Below are 18052 nucleotides of genomic sequence, written 5' to 3' on the forward strand. Positions count from 1 at the left end.
ATACTATAAAGCTAGACCCTTAGGCTCGCTCAGTCCCTAAAGTACCAAAGCATCCGTCATTGTACGTGAGCCTTCTGGTACTCAGAAATCTGCACTTCACTTTAAAAGCAACCTCTAAAGCACACCTCTTGAGTGATCACAGCTCCGTTTCTGACGTGTTCCTTTGCAGTTAATAATAGAGCACTTTTGTAACAACCTTCATGAGAGTAAACAGATGAGATGAATAAATTGGCTAGCATCATTATCTCCCATATATTTTAGAAGTTAATGTTTTCCTTTTCACTCTCACTACCCCCTTAAAGGTTTACTTTTTTTTTAATCTCTTAATATGCCACTAAGAACAGAGTTCCCATTCAAACCCAGAAGGCTAGCATGACTCATAAAAGTCACCAAGTGAAATGACTTCTAGTTGTATATGTTCTCTTTTCTACCTTGGTTGTTTTTTCCCAACTACGATATGCACCATGTTTTCCCTTTCTTTTAAGATTCTCTCAATGTTTAAAATGGGCCATATATAAAATGCTTTTTATGTATTTTCCCAGGGACCTTGAGATTTTTGTATAAGATATCACTATCATTACAATAATTTAGTCTTTGTTTTTATGCCCTACTTCAAGTATGTTTTGAAGTGCAATGGAGGATTGGTTCTCTAGGAAGAACTTGCTGTGTGCCAAAGTCTAGGAAGGAAGCAAAACATAAAAAGTAAACTAACTTCTTAGAAGGTGATTGAATGCATCCACATGTGCATTAGCTATTGGTATCCATGATGAAATGGGCCCCTTAGTTCATTCTCAGGTTTCCTCCAGTTGCTTCCTGTTTCCCTCTCAGTGTGTTTTTTGGTGGGGGAAAGCTTTCTTGCTTCTTCTCTCAGGATCCACAAACTTTTCCTGACTCTTTCCTAGAAGTCCCATTATAGACTATTGTTTTATGTACAGTGTGTGTGTGTGTGTGTGTGTGTATCCCCAGTCTTTAATAAAGAGAGTGCTGACTTTGGAGAGTGAGGAGACTTGGGTTTGTTCCTTACTGCCATTGCCCAGCTTGTGACCTTTCTGGACCCCAGTTTCTTCACCAGGAAGCTGAAAATTTGGACTAGGTAATATTTAAGATATCTTTGAGCTCTGACAGATTGTGGTTCTGTGACTTTTTAAAATGGCTTGTTTCATATTACATCCAGAAAGTGAGTCACCATTAGCCATTTTGATGTCCTAAGAAGAGATCACTAAAATTGACATTGTCAACTCAAACTGTAGGCAACAAAAATGAAAATCCAATTTGTAAAACTGTACATTCTAGATTTCTTTTTTTACAAAACAGTTCTCTTTAGGAAGAAAAATATTCTAAGCCTTGAATTCCCCTATTGTATTATTCTGTCATCCCTTGTTTTAAGTCAGTATAACATATTTACATCTAAATGAAGTTCACTTTCCAGATGGACTCACTATTTGGGTCTCTTCATTGTCTTTCTCTTGACTTTAAGATTAATTCATTTACATAAATTCAACCCACAGGTAACTTTTTAGTAGGAATCTCTTTTGTAGACTTGTTTTAACCATATTGAGTCAGATACTCAATATATATTTCTAAATTGAAAAGTAGGTTTCTTAGTTTCTTTCCTGGCTACCACTATTATTGCAATTTGGTCGATTTGCCAAGAGGTGGTTTTCAATGCACCCTTTGGGAAGTAAAGCAAGTTACCTCTCTAGATTTTGAGAAAATTTCACAACTTTCATTTTCTTATGAGTAAATTCCCTCTCCCATTTCCTTTTTTAAAAAATGGTAGGAATGCATTTTTCTAACTTTTGATGAAAAGCAGGCTTTTTATTTAAAGGTCACCTGTGTTGCCCGAACTTTCCTTGGGAAGCTTCAGGATGTTCAGTTTTTATGGAATACTCATTATAATTAATCATTACAGAGAATTTTTTTCCTTAATTGCCCTGTGAGCTTCAAAAAGGTTAGGGGTGTGCCAAACATGCTGAGCACTAATTGGTCCTTTGGTAAGCTCTACAAAAGCCAAGAATTGGTCCATGGAGACTGCACTAATTTCTAAGCTAAAGGTGACTAATTTGCAGGGATTTGGGGAAAGGACAATACATATGTATTTTGGTCAAGGGAACCTTTGCAGTTGTTTTCACAAAATAACAACAGTGAAAAAAAACTCTTCAGCTGAGGTAGATATGAAGCAGATTTTTTACATCAGAACATGCTTAAAGGTTACTTATGTCCAAGCAATGACTTTGAAATCAATTATCCTTTGTGATTATGTTTCTTCTGCTTTTCAAACCAAGGACAGCTACAGGAGCTAGTAAATACAGTTCCTGATAATGTATAAAAACAACCTAATATTTGGTTCTTAGTGGTATCCCAGTTGGTTCAGGAGAAAAATATTTTAAGTTACCAAAGTAAGAGCTAACTCTAGGTCATAGTAGGAATTACAGGTCATCTTTATTTTCTCCTTTATACTTTTCTAAAGAGTTTTTTTTTTCTGGTAATACATATGTACTGTATTTTATAAACAGAAAAATTCATTTTTATAGATTTTAAGGTTTATAAAAGTAAAAACAAATGCTGACATTTGGCGCAGAGGTTAAGCTCACCCTTGGAATCCAGTGTCAGAGGGCCTGGGTTTGAGAACCTTACAATTCCAGTTTCCTGCTAATGCACACTCTGGGAGGCAGTACATGATGGCTCAAGTAGTTGAGTTTCTGCCACCCACATGAGAGACCCAGACTGGGTTCTCAGCTCCTAGCTTTGGCTTGTCCCAGCCTTTAGTGTTGCAGGCATTTGGGAAGTGAACCAGTGAATGGGAGTTTCTCTGTGTGTGTCTCTCTCTTTCAAATAAATAAGATGTATAAATAAACTTTTTAATTACCAGAAAAACAAGCTGAATTGTAGTAACACTGTTTTTTTGCATTTAAAATTTGGCTAGATTCTGAAGGGATCACGTTAATCAGATGGACACTTTCAGAACTTCAGACCTGCTTCTAAGATTGGTGGTTGGACTGAAGTGATGCATAGTCATGACTATGGGAATTTGAAGAACAAATGTAAATAATCTGGAATCCCAAATTATTTTGATAGTAGCAGATTTGGTGGAAGTGGCTCATTAGGATCTGTACAAATTGATATCACACTCTAATTAGAATCTTAATGTTTCTTGACCAAAAAATAGTCAAGAGGATATACTTAAGAGTAGGTCCAAGTGTGAAGTTTTTTTCCTCTTCTATGTTAAATTTGCTTTCACTGGGAAAAGTAATAGTGTTGGCAAAAGGCTGAGCTAAGGTGGGGCAGAAGGTATTGTGGTGTGCTGGGTGCAAGAGTAGAATATGCTGCACTGTAGGTTTTGTGCTTTAGGAAAAACAACACATAAGTTTTTCTTCCCCCAAAGAATATGTGAAATTCCAGACTCTGGGTCAAACCCATGGGCTGCCAGTGCAGTATTTATTTCTGTGTGTGGTACTCAGGGCTGTTTTGTGAGATCATGCATGTCTTCTGCGATGCCAGCCTCAAAAAGGTTAGCAGTTGTGCCAAACATCCTGAGCCCCTCTCATTAGGAACAAGCTCCTTTCATTCAGTTCAATAGCACTGGCATATTGAGCCCAGCAGGTCAGTCTCATGTGAATGGCCAGTAACTGGTCGCTTTGTTAATTGCAAAGTATATTTTGCCAGATGATTTTATCCCAAAATACATGTCAATGAAGTCTCAATTCTTTGACTTTCTGATTTTTTTTTTTATGTTATTGGAGATGAACTCTCTGAAAATGAGTAGAGTGAGCTGTGGTCATATGGTTATGGGGAAACCCAGCATTTGGTTGCGAAAAATGGATGAAGAGCAGGACTAAACATGACATTTGCTAAGATATGACGCCACCTGAAGAAGTAGATTGGCCGGCGCCGCGGCTCACTAGGCTAATCCTCCACCTAGCGGCGCTGGCACACCGGGTTCTAGTCCCGGTCGGGGCGCCGGATTCTGTCCCGGTTGCCCCTCTTCCAGGCCAGCTCTCTGCTGTGGCCAGGGAGTGCAGTGGAGGATGGCCCAGGTGCTTGGGCCCTGCACCCCATGGGAGACAGGAAAAGCACCTGGCTCCTGGCTCCTGCCATCGGATCAGCGCGGTGCGCCGGCCGCAGCGCGCCGGCCGCGGCGGCCATTGGAGGGTGAACCAACGGCAAAGGAAGACCTTTCTCTCTGTCTCTCTCTCTCACTGTCCACTCTGCCTGTCAAAAAATAAATAAAAAAAAATTAAAAAAAAAGTAGATTGATTCTGTTGGCCAGGATGTACTTTGAGGATCAGGACTAGGGAGGTAATTGTAGCCTGAAATGGTCCAAGGTTTGCATAGAACCTGCTTGATCATAGCCAAAGAACATATTATATTCATGTAGGCTTTTAGCCAAATGACCCTTTTTCATGTTTCAGCATATTTAGATTGTGATCTTGCTGATTAGGATTACAAGTAAAAGTGAGACCCCTTTGACAGTGCTGCAAGTGGAATACAGGACTAACACTTGCCTTATAGACAGACTAGAGTATATTAAGCTTTGACTTTGCAATTTTGAGGAACGTGATAGGGACCATATATTATAATGGGGTAGGAGAGGTCACTTTTTTTAATGCTCTTGTGTTGCAGGTCCCTGCATTAGAGGATAATAGTTTTAAATAAAGCCACATTTCTAACAAGGGACCAGATAACAAGGATAAATGAAATCTGCCGATGGTCTCGAAGCTTCATTTTAGCCATTATTTATAATCTCTTCTCCTAGCAAACCTTTTACTGTGTAACAAAATTGATTAATTTGCATGTATTTCTTTTCTCTGTGCCCACATGCTCTCTGAAAGAGGAGTGAACAAATAGAGAAATGGACAGGAGAGAAAAGAGGATGGGGCTAAAGCCAGGTGGAGTTGGGGACCCATAATCCCCAAACTGGATAATCAACTCGAGAGTAATCAAGATATATTTTCAGGTCTTAACATTAATCTTGATATTTAATCATTCTGAACAATGTTAGAAGCAAAATATTGTGTAATAGCATTAATAAAAATCACTTTTTATGGAATGGTTTAGAATAAATATGGCCTTCTTTTTAGCATGAAATAGGAATCTGTTGAACTGGTCTTAATGTTCTCTCAGCACACACAGCTAGAGCTTGGTTTAATTCCATATCCTCTTATCTATAAGTCCTACATTTAATTTACTACCATTCCAGTTGATTTATAGCTTTGCTTAGCAAAAGTACAGTCTTGATTAAAAGAATATTATCACAGCTGATGGACCTTGAAAGCATCTTTTTCTCAGACCTTCTAATAATTTTGAAAATGACCTGCAGACTCCATAAGGCTAGATTTGTAAGTCTGCAGTAATTGCCCACCTGGCTGCACTTTGGACAGTGGTAAGATTACTGAGAAATACATCTGGTGATATAGTTTTCTCAGCTGCTGTCTCCTTATCCAATTTCAGAGATAGAAAGTTATGAAGATAGAGTTTTAAAGCAGGTCTGCTTAAGGGAGTCCCAGCTCCTTAGTTAGCTAATCTGTTATGATTGCCTTTGGCCCATGAGCTGAGGGATTCTTCAATCTGTGTGCAGGAGGACTCAGTTTTTATGCATGAGGGTTCCATTTTGGAGTTGTAGCTGTGACCAGTGCCTCCCTGCAACAGCATGGACTTTGTTTTCATGCTCATCTCCATGGAAATGACTTAACTTAAAAAGCCAGTGGGGGCCGGCACCGTGGCTCACTTGGTTAATCCTGCACCTGCAGCGCCGGCATCCCATATGGGTGCCGAGTTCTAGTCCCGGTTGCTCCTCTTCCAGTCCAGCTCTCTGCTGAGTGGAGGATGGCCCGGGTGCTTGGGCCCCTGCACCTGCATGGGAGACCAGGAGGAGGCACCTGGCTTTAGATTGGTACAGTCCCGGCCGTGGCGGCCATTTGGGGAGTAAACCAACGGAGGGAAGACCTTTCTGTCTCTCTCTCTCTCTCTCTCTCTCTCTCTCTCTCTATAACTCTACCTGTCAAATAAAAAAAATCTTAAAAAAAAAATAAAGTAAAAAGCCAGTGGTTCCCACAGGTTGACCAGAATGGGTCATTCTCCACAGCGTGCCATTTCCCCGTCTCCTGTTTTGATTATGTGGTATGACTATTGGGTGGCATCTGTGATTCTAGGAGTAAGAAAATGCTGTTGCCCAACAGGTGACAAAAAGCTATTATGCTTTGATTCTGTTAAGAGCATATTACCATTCTCCTGATTCTGCCAGCCGAAAAAAAAATGAGTCACCCTCATTTGGGCTTTATAGCTTAGTGGAGGAGGTTTTTTGACCTATGAAAAAACTTATTTCTCACAAAAGATTCACTTTAAAATCTCTGTACTTACAGTTCAATTTACAAGGCCTTTTAATTGTTCAGAATCATAGGAACCCAGGAAAGAATTACAAGTCATAAATATGGTTCTAAGTCAAAATAAGTTTTTTTTTCTTATCAGATTTGATGGTAGGACCTTCTCAAAGTACAAAAGTAAATGAAGCAATTTTGTTCGTGAGTAATTTTTATTGTAACCAACATGTTCTTTGATTTTGGTCTAACCTCATATAAACAGCTTTATTGAGATATTCACATACCATACAATTAGTCCTAACCTCTTTAATTGTTAAATTACAAGGCTTTAAAAATCTCTGCGATTTTTGTTGGAGAACACAGAATGTGCTACTATGAAGAAAGGACTTATATGTCTAAATTACCCCCATTTGTCTAAATCGCTTTTTTTTCCCAACATGTGGCCACATTTTTCTTTCAGAACTAGAATGGTTATTAGATGTTATTTGGTTCAATTAGAATAAAAATCATCTGGGGATCTATTCTTTCCCTAAACTATACTTGCTGAAACATGAAACCTTCTGAAATGCTGATAAACTTTTCAATCCCCCTCCCCAACCCATCCCTATTAAATATCACTGATTTCATCTGACACTCTCATCTCACACAGTTTTGACTGGATACCTTAATAAACACCAAAGTTCTTTTCAATTCTAACGTGACAGGTTTTTGATTAATAGAGTTGAAGATTCAAAATTCACTTCACCGAATGATGGGACATAAATTACTTATACAGTGTATTTTAAAAAACAAATTTTGAAGAATCTGATGTTGAAGGAAAAAATTCAAAGTCACTGATCAGGAAGTCAGTATACAGAAAATGTTGCAAATTTGTCATTGTCTCAGTGCTGGGCAGGCACTGGGGAGATTAGGAGGTGTCCTTTATCCTGGAAATGCCTGACAGCTAAGCACTCATATTTCTTCCCAGCTGTCCACAGTCATTTCCCACAGGGTATGGGGAAGCCTTATTGTGTTCATCATTAAACAGCTGTGCTGGTTGCATTTTTAGTAGAAGGAGATTCATAAGAATACTGATATTAAATAGATAGAAGAAATAGCCATAGAGATATGCTTTAATAAAAAAAACACACAAACCACTCAGAAGATTTGACAGGCTCTAATGGATGGATGTGTGAAGACCTGGGGAAAGAGCCAAATGGATTTCCCAGAACACTTTTTATTCCTTGAAAAATTGGAAAATTTCAAGCTAAGGGTAGAAGAAGTAAAAGAGGTTTTCATTAGCCCCTTTTCCTCTTAAACACCTTTACATCCATACAGATAGAATAAATGTCTATGATGTCACTCACCTTCTCTGAAAAGAAGCCTCCATCATGGGTAATAATGTTCACCTGATCTTACATCTGCCCTCCAGTTCGTGGCCAGCCCAGTGCGCCACTCAAGAATCACTGATCCAAGGCAAGCAGGTTCTTGGGAGAATGGCATGGATTATTGTGCTTTTGAAAGTTCATTATTATTATCAGTGTTTGCAACACAGTTAAAAATATTTAATGATCTTTAGCTGTATACACTATTCTGGGTGAGATATGAGGGGGCAGGATAGATTCCTTTTGACTGCATCCTATTGAGATGAAAAGAGTATTTTAAAAAAAAGTAGAAATTGCCCAGACTTACTTAGAAGATACCTTTTTAAGTACATCACCAAAAGCTTGTTTTGCATAAAGTTGCTAGGCTAGGATATAGAGAAACTGTAAAGATCCCCAGCTACAAAGTGATTTGAAGTCTTTAATCTTCTTAAATTGAACAACACTGTTTGAGGGCAGCCATGTAGATGGACTCGGAGGCATTTCCACTGGCCCACTGGAAGTCATAGTATGTTTTTTAGGAATACTATCTATACTGGATGGTGATGTGGGATCTGGTTGTTTCCATTACTTTTTTTCCCAGTCCTATCTGGCGATGTTCTCTTGAATATATATAATTCAAGGTTGAAAGGGATTAGAGAGTCTGGGAGGGGGCCAGCAATGGATGTTTTGGAACTCAATCTGAAGTGGTGAGTGTCCTTGCAAAACAAGATGGTCATTTGCTATCTCTTTGAAGGCAGTTCCCTTTGTCTAGTCCCTTATGGTTATAAGCTATAATTTGGCCTGGGGGCAGGAACTACCCTGTTCTATGCACAGCCCCAGAGTGGTTCAAGTCTTCCAAATGGAATAGCATAGCCCAGTGCATGTTGGGCACATGCAAATCAATATGTTCATTCTCCATGGCCATGATAATGACCATCAATGCCAAGGTGAAACCATTGGAAAGAGAAAATTGATAGGCCCTTTTAAAAACAAGGGGAAAGGAAGAACTGCATTCTCTTGAAAGCTAAAGTATAACTATTTCTTTCTGTTTCTATGAAGAAGACTGTACTAATAAAACTGCCAATTTCTTTCAGGTGGGTGTACATGGCATTAGAATAGAATTCATCAATGAAAAAGGATCAAAACGCACCGCCACCTACCTACCGGAGGTTGCAAAGGAGCAAGGTCATTGTTGTACTTTATTTCATGTGCTCTGGTGAAGAATTTAGACAAATACACAAATTGAAGTGTGACATCTGACCTTGCAGTTATGTCTTATAATTGATCAATGTCAAATTATAAGAAATGAGTTTTCCATCACTGCCACTGCAATGTCTGTATCAAGTTAGTGTACTACTCACACAGAAGTTGAATCTGCTATGAAATTGGATAGCATAAACACATACTTTCAAAAAAGAAATGATTCATAAAGTTGGGTTTTATCTTAGGTAACATTTACTACTAATTTCAAATGCCATTTTCCCAGATTCCATTGTGCTGTAGCTGAATGGTATAAACAAGCCTTTTGCTTGATAGTCAGCCACATAGTTCATTGTTATTGTCAATAGCAAATGTTGTATTCTTAGATAGTTGCCATTGTTCAGTTGTGCTAATATGAAGATTGCAGGTTTCTCATTAAGATTGGGAGCATTGTGAATATTAATAGTGTTTTATATGATTAGTCTATGCTTCCTAATCAACAAAGCTTTTCCCTATTTTACAGATACAGTACAGACATTTACAAATTGCAAAACAAAATAGCTTTTCAGTCTGTAGTATTTGGTCCTGTCTAGACACTACTAAATTCTAGTTTCATGTTAGTTGAAATGAATGTCTCATCTCATCTTTGTACAGCTTTTCCTATCAAGAGAAAGCATTTATAATTTGTTTTCACCCATGTATGTTCATATACATGTGGGATACAGAACAGCAAAATTTAATGTCATTAAGCTCCCATATGAGAATGTTAGACTTTAAGAGAGTTAATATGAAATTTTATTTGGGTTGCCTTAATCCTGCAGTATCACTGTCTTGGAACATATGTAAGCAATAGGGGGTCTCAAGTGTATGCATGTATACCATCTATACCAGATCAATAATAATAAAAAAAAACCTTGAGTATTGCATGCAAATATATTCAACTGATTAGAGAAGATGTCATTAGGAACAGCAGTTACCACAAGGTAGTGTGGGAATCCTAACTACTGAGTTGCCATGGTCACATGCAGGCTTTTCCCTCCCTTTTAAATATGTCAGTGTTAGAGGAGAGGACAGTGGTTATGATTTGTTAGAGACATAACTGAGCAGTTTCTGGCAGTCTCTTAGACTCCTTGACTTCGAATGTGTCGTTGAGATAAAGCAGCTAGTGTGGTGAGCTAGAATTTAAAATGTGTGCTGATGAACCTGTTTCTATGCAGGTTAAATCTTAGCTCTTCTATGTGATTGTTTTTAGGACCAAAGGAATTGATGGCATTTGGTGACAGTGATAGCTGACCTCTGCAAAGTCGTTTTGTATTTAACCAAAGGTGTTTGTTACTTGTGCTTAACTGGTATGTTATCTGGTTGGCTCTCCACAGGATGGGACCATATTCAGACCATAGACTCCTTGCTGAGGAAAGGAGGATACAAAGCTCCGATTACTAATGAATTCAGGAAAACCATAAAACTGACCAGGTACAGAAGGCATTCTCTAATGCAAGGCTAAACCGTTACATTTCATTGTGGGCATCTGTAGCCCTTTGATGTCTTTGGTCTCTCTGACTATCTCTTTTTTTAAATAGTGCAGATGAATGGAAGGGCCATACTGAGGGTGGATACAATGTTACTCTGCTTGGCAAAAAAGCCTGTATGATGTATGAGCACATCCTTCACATCTTGAGCTCTGCGTGATTACTCTAGCTTTGTACAGGCAAGCTCTCTGAGAATTTAGACTGTTAATAGAGGAAGTACCTGCATTGGCTACTGATTAGCTTTTGACCACAGGATTCTGATCACAGTCCTCAAATTTGATTTTAACTTTAACAATTTTGGCAGTGATAGAAGTCTACCATGAAATCTTCCTGAAAAACACAATTGAGTCGAGCCCAAATGCTAAATAAATTTTGGCATGGATTAACAGGGATGCATATTTAAAAAGGAAAATATCAAACACTTAAGGAAAATGAGTTGTTTACATTTATTTCAATTCCATGAAACTGTACTGATAAGTCTAAAAATGGACTATTCTCAGCTCTGGGGAGTTACAAATTTGAAAATGCCCCCATCTCTGCTCTCTCTGAGGTTATATTCAAAGAGAATAGATGGGCATGTAGAAAAAATAATTATTAATATAAAACCGAATATGATAGATGATGTAAGATCATAAAACACAGAAAGAGGAATTCCAGGAGGTGGTCAGGGTAGGTGGGTAGTAGGAAGTTTCAAAGAGGAAGTCAGTTTGAGGCTGGGCTTGAAGAATGTATAAAATATTTGACATGTAGAGAGTGAAGGAGGCCAGAGATCTCCTTAAGAAGGACCTTGTGAGTCTCAAGGCATGTAGCAAGTCCTGAGAAATGCGAACAGATCTGATTTGGCATGTCTCTCAGCATACACAGAGATGGTGGTCAGTAAAGGAGAATATGGCCCAGGAAATAGGTTGGGTCAAGACCATGAAGGATCTTGCATTCCAGACTAAGAAGTTTGGCCCTGACTCTTTCGCAGTTGGTAACCATTGAATGATTTTAATCACATGAACTCTGGAGGTGTAAGGTTGAACTTGAAAGAGGGAAATGGGCTAGGAAATGTTGCTGTTATCTAAGAATCTGTGGTAGCAGACCAAAAGAAGAACAATAGGGCCTTTAATGAGAGTTGTGGCAGTGGGGTAGTAAGAAAGGTGGGGACAGATATAAAAACATTGTGGAAGAAATGAAAGGATTTAGTCATTATTTAGCAGTAAGGAAGTCAGACTTTAATCTAGGTAGAAGGGACCAAGGTCATCCCTTTAACCAACATGAGAAACATAGGAAGAAAGTTCAGTTTAATGTATTGGTTCTGAATTTTAAGGGCTTCCTGGAATTTCTATATAGAAGGGTCTAGTAAGTCACTGAAGATATAGATAGATAGATAGATAGATAGATAGATAAATAGAATAGATAGATATAGATATAGATATAGATATATAGATATCTTCCTGGAATTTCTATATAGAAGGGTCTAGTAAGTCACTGAAGATATATATATATATATATATGATATATATATGATATGTATTATATGTTGATCCTCAAGTATCATCTATAAAGGGGCCATAGTTGAAGCTGTAAGGAAAAGGATAGGTAGGGTTCACTGAGGGGGACTGAGTATAGGCTCAAAAGAACTAAAGAGAGAAACATAGGAAAATTCAAACAGTAATGGGTAGGAGGAGCAGTCAAAAAGATAAAGAGTCAGGGATGGTGCTGTATATGTAGTACAGCCCCAGCTTGCAGTGCTGGCATCCCATATGGGCGCCGGTTCAAGTCCTGGCTGCTCCCCTTCTGATCCAGCTCCCTGCTAATGTACCTGGGAAAGCAGTGGAAGAAGGCCCAAGTGCTTGGCCCCCTGCACCCACATTTCCATGGCTCCTGGCTTCAGCCTGGCCCAGGCAATCATTGTGGCCATTTGGTAGTGAACCTACACATGAAAGATCTCTCTTTGCCTTTCAAATAAATAAAAACATATCTTTTTTTAAAAAAGATAAGGACAAAAAAGGGGGGGGCCGGTGCCGTGGCTCACTTGGTTAATCCTCCACCTGCAGCACCGGCATCCCATATGGGCACTAGGTTCTAGTCCCGGTTGCTCCTCTTCCAGTCCAGCTCTCTGCTGTGGCCCTGGAGGGCAGTGAAGGATGGTCCAACTGCTTGGGCCCCTGCAGCCACATGGGAGACCAGGAGGAAGCACCTGGCTCCTGGCTTCAGATCGGCGCAGTGCCAGCCATAGCGGCCATTTGGGGGGTGAACCAACGGAAGGAAGACCTTTCTCTCTGTCTCTCTCTCTCACTGTCCACTCTACCTGTCAAATAAAAAAAAAAAAAGATAAGGAGTCATCTGAGAGGCAGGAATGCATGGAGGTATAGAGCCCATGGGACCAGGGAACTTTGGAAAAGGAGTGTGAGAGGCATCATCATCAAAAGGTCAAGCAGAATCAGGGGCAGCCTTCTGATAAAACATTCTACACAAGACAGTGGACACAGATACCAAAGGAGCACTGATCAAGGAGTAGCATGACATGGAGAGTAAAATTAGAAAATACCCAACACTCTTTAGAACAGTTCAAACAAGGAGTAGTGGAGTGGAGAAAGGAATGGATGTGGAGTTTGGACCCCTGAGTTCTGATACCAGCTTTGCTATGTACTAGCTATGTGCATTTGGGCAAGCCACTGCTGCCCTCTGAGCCTCTGTTTCCTGATCTATACAATTATCTCTAAGTCCCTCCTCGCCTTGATTGAGGCATGTCACCTACTTCTTGATGTTAAGTTTTCTCTTCCCTGAATTTCTTTCAGGTACCGTAGTGAAAAGATGACCCTGAGCTATGCTGAATACCTTGCTCATCGCCAGCATCATCACTTCCAAAATGGCATTGGGCATCCCCTTCCACCATACAACCATTATTCCTGACACTGAGCCGCACAACCAGTCACTGGGCCTCTCTGCAGACCTCTTCCCAGGAGACCCTACACCTTCTTGGTCTAGCTATCTCTTTTACTGTACCATTTTATGATGATAGTTTCCGTTGCCATGGTGAAACTTTGACGTAGTCAATTAAGATCATCATGGTAACGGATAGGAAATGGCATTTAAGAAGATCCTGTTTTATTATTTTAGATCATTGACTTTTTTTGCAGCATATATAACTTTTGGGTTTTTCTTTCCTTACAATATTATATAGAATTTTGCTTTTCTTTCTGAGTCAGGTTTCTGTCCTCACCCCCCTTCCTTCCTTCTTTTGACTGTGGATGGAAGAAAGTGTGAAGTTTAAGGATTTTATTTAGGTTTGTGTCAAGCCTTCCTCAGTAACATAGTTACTTTTTGATAGCAGAATTTGGTTATCATTCGTATCAACTTTCAGGTATTTGTGTATTACTCATGAATTTGTCTGAAATTCACATTGCTACGAGAGCGTAGTATTTGGTTCTTCACTCTGTAAGTATGTGTTTTTCCCATGGTTAAAACATATGAACTTTAGTTCTAATCTTGAGCATTCAGAGGCCCATGATAGGCCTTGTCACAGAGAGTGAAAAATCCTTTATGCCCTACTGTGCTGGTTATCATAGAAAGGAGAGATTGCCTCATCACTTTATAGAACCAATTTATAAACTAAAACACAGTTTTAAGAAAATACAAGTTACCTTTCAAATAGGCCACAGAAACCATTTTGAAGAGCAGCAAATATTAGAAGAGAGCAGATACAGAATTTAGTGCCTTTAAGAATATAATTAAATGGAATTAAGAGGGGGTAAGAAAAAGGCAATTTAGAGAAATATTCTTATAAAAAGTTTATTGTTGCTATATGTGAAACAACAGATTAGACAAATTCCTTACTCTTAAGTATTTTTTTAAGATGGAAAAATTATTTTGAGCAAATAACCAAAAAGAGACATTTTTCTATTTTATATTAATTTAAATTTGTTAGCTTTAGGTTTCAATAAATCATCATTGGCCAGATACAATTTTAGCTGCCATCTAAGGATATGGTAAAGATAATCTAAGGAAATATAAATTCATATATGCCGTGATTTCAGATATGTTTGTCATGGGGTTATATAATAATACTAGAGTTTTAGAGATACTATAAAATAGTTTGAATCTCTTTGTGCACTACAGATTCTTGATTGAATCATGTTTACTATGTTGTTAACATGTATTAGACCTGTAAAAATAGAGTTGGTATTCAGAAATGCTATAGGTAGAGCCCAGCTCATTTGCAGAGCTAGTCTTCCCATGATGCATATGAAGAGAACTTAACAGATGTCAATAGGAGGGCTGTACGTATTTCCCCAGGAAAAATAACAGAAAATTCTAGAGAAAGACGATTTTTCATTGTTTGGTAGTAAATATATATATATATATATATACACACACACACACACACATATACTTGGGAAAATACATACTTTTTAAAACAGGAAACAAATATATCAAGTGATAAAATATGCCCCAGAATGGATACTATAAAACTGCAAGAAATGTCACTGAATATCAAGTTGATACAGCTTATATATTTAGTTGCTGTGACAAGTGACAGACTGCTAGTTTAGAATTCAAAAATTATTTTCTAGTTTGTGATATAATTGGCTAAATTCCTTCCGCTTGCCTCTGGGGCAGAGCAAACTGCTGTAGCTTTTGATGAGAGTTCTTAGATGTTTGTTGGTATTCCTTCATCCACAGCATCCATTGTTGAAATAACTATTTTCAGTTGCCTTAACTAAGAAGCCAATTGTTAGCCTGAAATACAATCTAGGTAGCCAGTTCTATTGAGCTGAGAGATAAGTCAGAATAAGTTAGCTAACATCGGGCTTTGGAAAGGGATTTTTTGAGTCCTGTTGTTTCTACTTGGGGGCATTTTGAAGCAGATTAGTCTTTCAGTAAACAAAACAAATGGCTACCTGATGGAAACTTTCTCTTGCCCTTATAGGGAAACTGAGCACAAGCTAAATGATACTGTCTGCTGCAAAAAAAAAAAAAAAAAAAAAAAAAAAGTAAAAAAAAGCAAACTGAAAAGAGACAAAATAGATAGACCAACATTGTTATGAAATCCATCATGTCCATCATCTCATCAGTTCAACAGGCTCACCACCCTGGGTGAGCTTATGGTTAGAAGTTTTTTGTTTTGTTTTGTTTTTAGAGAAAAGATCTATTACACACACATATGTGTGTGTGTATACATATACTTACATATACATACATACATATGTGTGTGCTTATGTATTTAACGGTGCTAATCAATCTTGAGCAGGTCACGTGACTGGTCATGCGGACTCTAAAATCATATCAGATTTTTATAAATCCTTGATATATGCAGATGTTATACAGATTTTCTTACCAGTGTAATAATGTTATACTGAAGAAATAACCATCCTGCAGGCTTCAAAGGACGAGGTCAGCAATATTTCCCACCATGGCTTGGGGGAAAAAGATAGTTTTGTCTCCTTTTGTATTCAAGTTAATGCACTGTGCATTTTTGTCTCTAAGTAGCTGTTGATTAAAAGCCTTTGTAGTGTAAAGGGTGTTATACAAACTGTAATGGTGTGCTTCAAACAAATGCTAGACCTTTTCACCTTTGTTGTATATTACAAAGCTGTTAAATATGTGGTTTGAATTAACTTTGAACATGTTGAAATATGTAGCATGTGTCTTTAACTCCGACAAAGATTCTAATTGCACAGGTTGTGTTCTAGCCAGTTGTGGTTTATTTGTTCAGAAACACAAATGTGAATTGCACTCTTATCACCAGAATATTGTATAAGTTCAGTGATCTGTAAACAGCTCAGAAGTAATACTTGAACTTCATTTGAGTAGCACAAAGTTTACATAGCCCCCTTTTAAATGTTAATTAGTTCCATTTAAGTTTTCTGTTTTCAAATGCACCTAGGTATTTTTCCTCTTGGAAAATAGTACGTTTTTTACTTTGGTATGTAGCAAAAGGCTTCCATTTCTGGAAGGGTTTTCTTGTTCATAAACAAGGTCAGCCAGGTACCAGATTCTAAAAGGACAGTCGCCTCCCCTGCCCCCATACGCACGCCCTCCACCCCTCAAGTGGCCTTCTGACTGCACAAGCATGTGCTACTACCCTCTCCAGTCTCCTCTACGGTGAGAGGTTGGTGAAATTGATGGAGGAAGTGTAAGGCTTGCCTTTCCCCCACCCCACCCCAGCCCAACTTAAAGCAGTTTTAAGATTTTTCAGTCCAGTGCATACAGTCCTAAGGCCCAGCACACCGGAAGTTTGTATACTGGCCTCTTTTCTTGTCTTCAAACGTGCAGGAAATTTGAAACTGTCATCTGGAATAGGTTCCATCTCTTGTGTGTGTTAGATCAAACCAAAGAAGCCCCCAGCCATGCCCAAATGCTGCTCCAAAAGCCTGCCTTCCAGTCCTTACAAAAACCTTGCAGGATTAAATGTGTTAACTTTTTTTATTTTTGTACAGTTTCTAAGTGATTTTTGCTAGTGATGTTAAATTGAATTAAGTTTATTTGGGAGGTGTGAGCACCTCTTCCATTTTAAATAAACTGGTGACTTTCCTTTTATTTTTTAAAAGTGGAAACCCGTTGTGTGCCTCTCAATTTAAGGGTTTCTGATTACATTATACTTAAGACCAGCATTGATCCTTTATATACAAAGATATGTTTTCCTTGTTTTTTATTACTGTTTCAGAAGAAAATGAACCTTTTATTTTGCTCTGGACCCAGTAAACGCGCTGGTACATAGACGCACTGAGAAAACAAACTTTTGTAACCACCTCTGACTGCTTTTGTATATCAAAGTTGATTACTTTTGAAATATTTGGATCTAGTTTCTAAGTTATTTTAGTGTTTTATATGTTCCCTAAAGTTACTTTGAATCAGTCACCAGCATAGTGAGTTCTTGGTGATGCAATAGTGAGACTTGTAATGAGCAAAAAGCTACCTGGAGTAGCTCTTCTTTTCCTTCTTTCTTAGTAACCTGTTTTTGATTACAGTAAGATATCACAGATTACCTGAAACCCCTTCCAGTATAACTAGGTCCTTCTTCCTTCCACATTTAATTGCTTAATAGTTTGAAGAAACTATCGGACATGGGCATTTTATATGACATGTATGGCTTTAAAATATTAAAAATGAGCAAAAAGAAAAAATATGAGAAGGTTTATGTGGGTCTGTAAGGTATGGCTGTGGAAAGATATTGTAGTAGTTTTGACACTATTGTTATTACCTTTAAAATCATTTACCCAATAAAATGTTAAAACTGATCATTTGTTGTTTATTTATTTAACTTGCCTCATCCTAGGATCTTGGTCTCATTGGTACTTCTTACTAAAAGGTTACTCGTTGAAGACTCTAAAGTAATATAGTTAGGAACTGATAGTGACTTATTTCCAAACACTTAGGAAACCACACATGGCTGCAATTGCTCCCTACCATATGGCCTACCAATGTCATCTTTGTGTCTCACTCTGAATCCAGGCTTGGTGACATAGATTAGCATTTATTTGGACAATCTAACCTGGCCATGGATGCAAGGCAAGCACAAGAATTGAACTCTGGTGGCAGCTTAGCTATGCTTTAGCCCACTCCAGATACCTTTTAGTCAGTTAGTGGTAATTTGGCGTTTGCCCTCTGTGAGCCTGTGGGGACAGTAACAGTGTTCTCCGGAGAAACTGTAAGAAAGCTGGTAGCCCTT

The 18052-nt window shown here is 38.4% G+C and overlaps 1 protein-coding gene across 5 annotated transcripts in view; it reads left to right on the forward strand.

Annotated features, from left to right (window-relative positions):
• AMMECR1 (AMMECR nuclear protein 1) overlaps positions 1–17621 on the forward strand; it is a 131354-nt gene extending 113733 nt beyond the window's left edge. For 4 of the 5 annotated variants that reach the window (XM_089324054.1, XM_002720195.6, XM_089324050.1 and 1 more), the window contains 3 exons: positions 8758–8848; positions 10240–10336; positions 13179–15389. In XM_089324054.1, the coding sequence (XP_089180180.1) occupies positions 8758–8848; positions 10240–10336; positions 13179–13293 (303 nt within the window). In that variant the 3' untranslated portion in view covers positions 13294–15389. Of the gene's footprint in view, positions 1–8757; positions 8849–10239; positions 10337–13178 lie in introns of all 5 variants that reach the window. The other variant, XM_002720194.6, reaches the window with a different exon arrangement.
• Positions 17622–18052: the final 431 nt, after the last annotated feature.

The sequence above is a fragment of the Oryctolagus cuniculus genome, chromosome X (genome assembly GCF_051225735.1).
Source record: "Oryctolagus cuniculus isolate XC-2025 breed Fujian yellow rabbit chromosome X, ASM5122573v1, whole genome shotgun sequence".
Lineage (NCBI taxonomy): Eukaryota > Metazoa > Chordata > Mammalia > Lagomorpha > Leporidae > Oryctolagus > Oryctolagus cuniculus.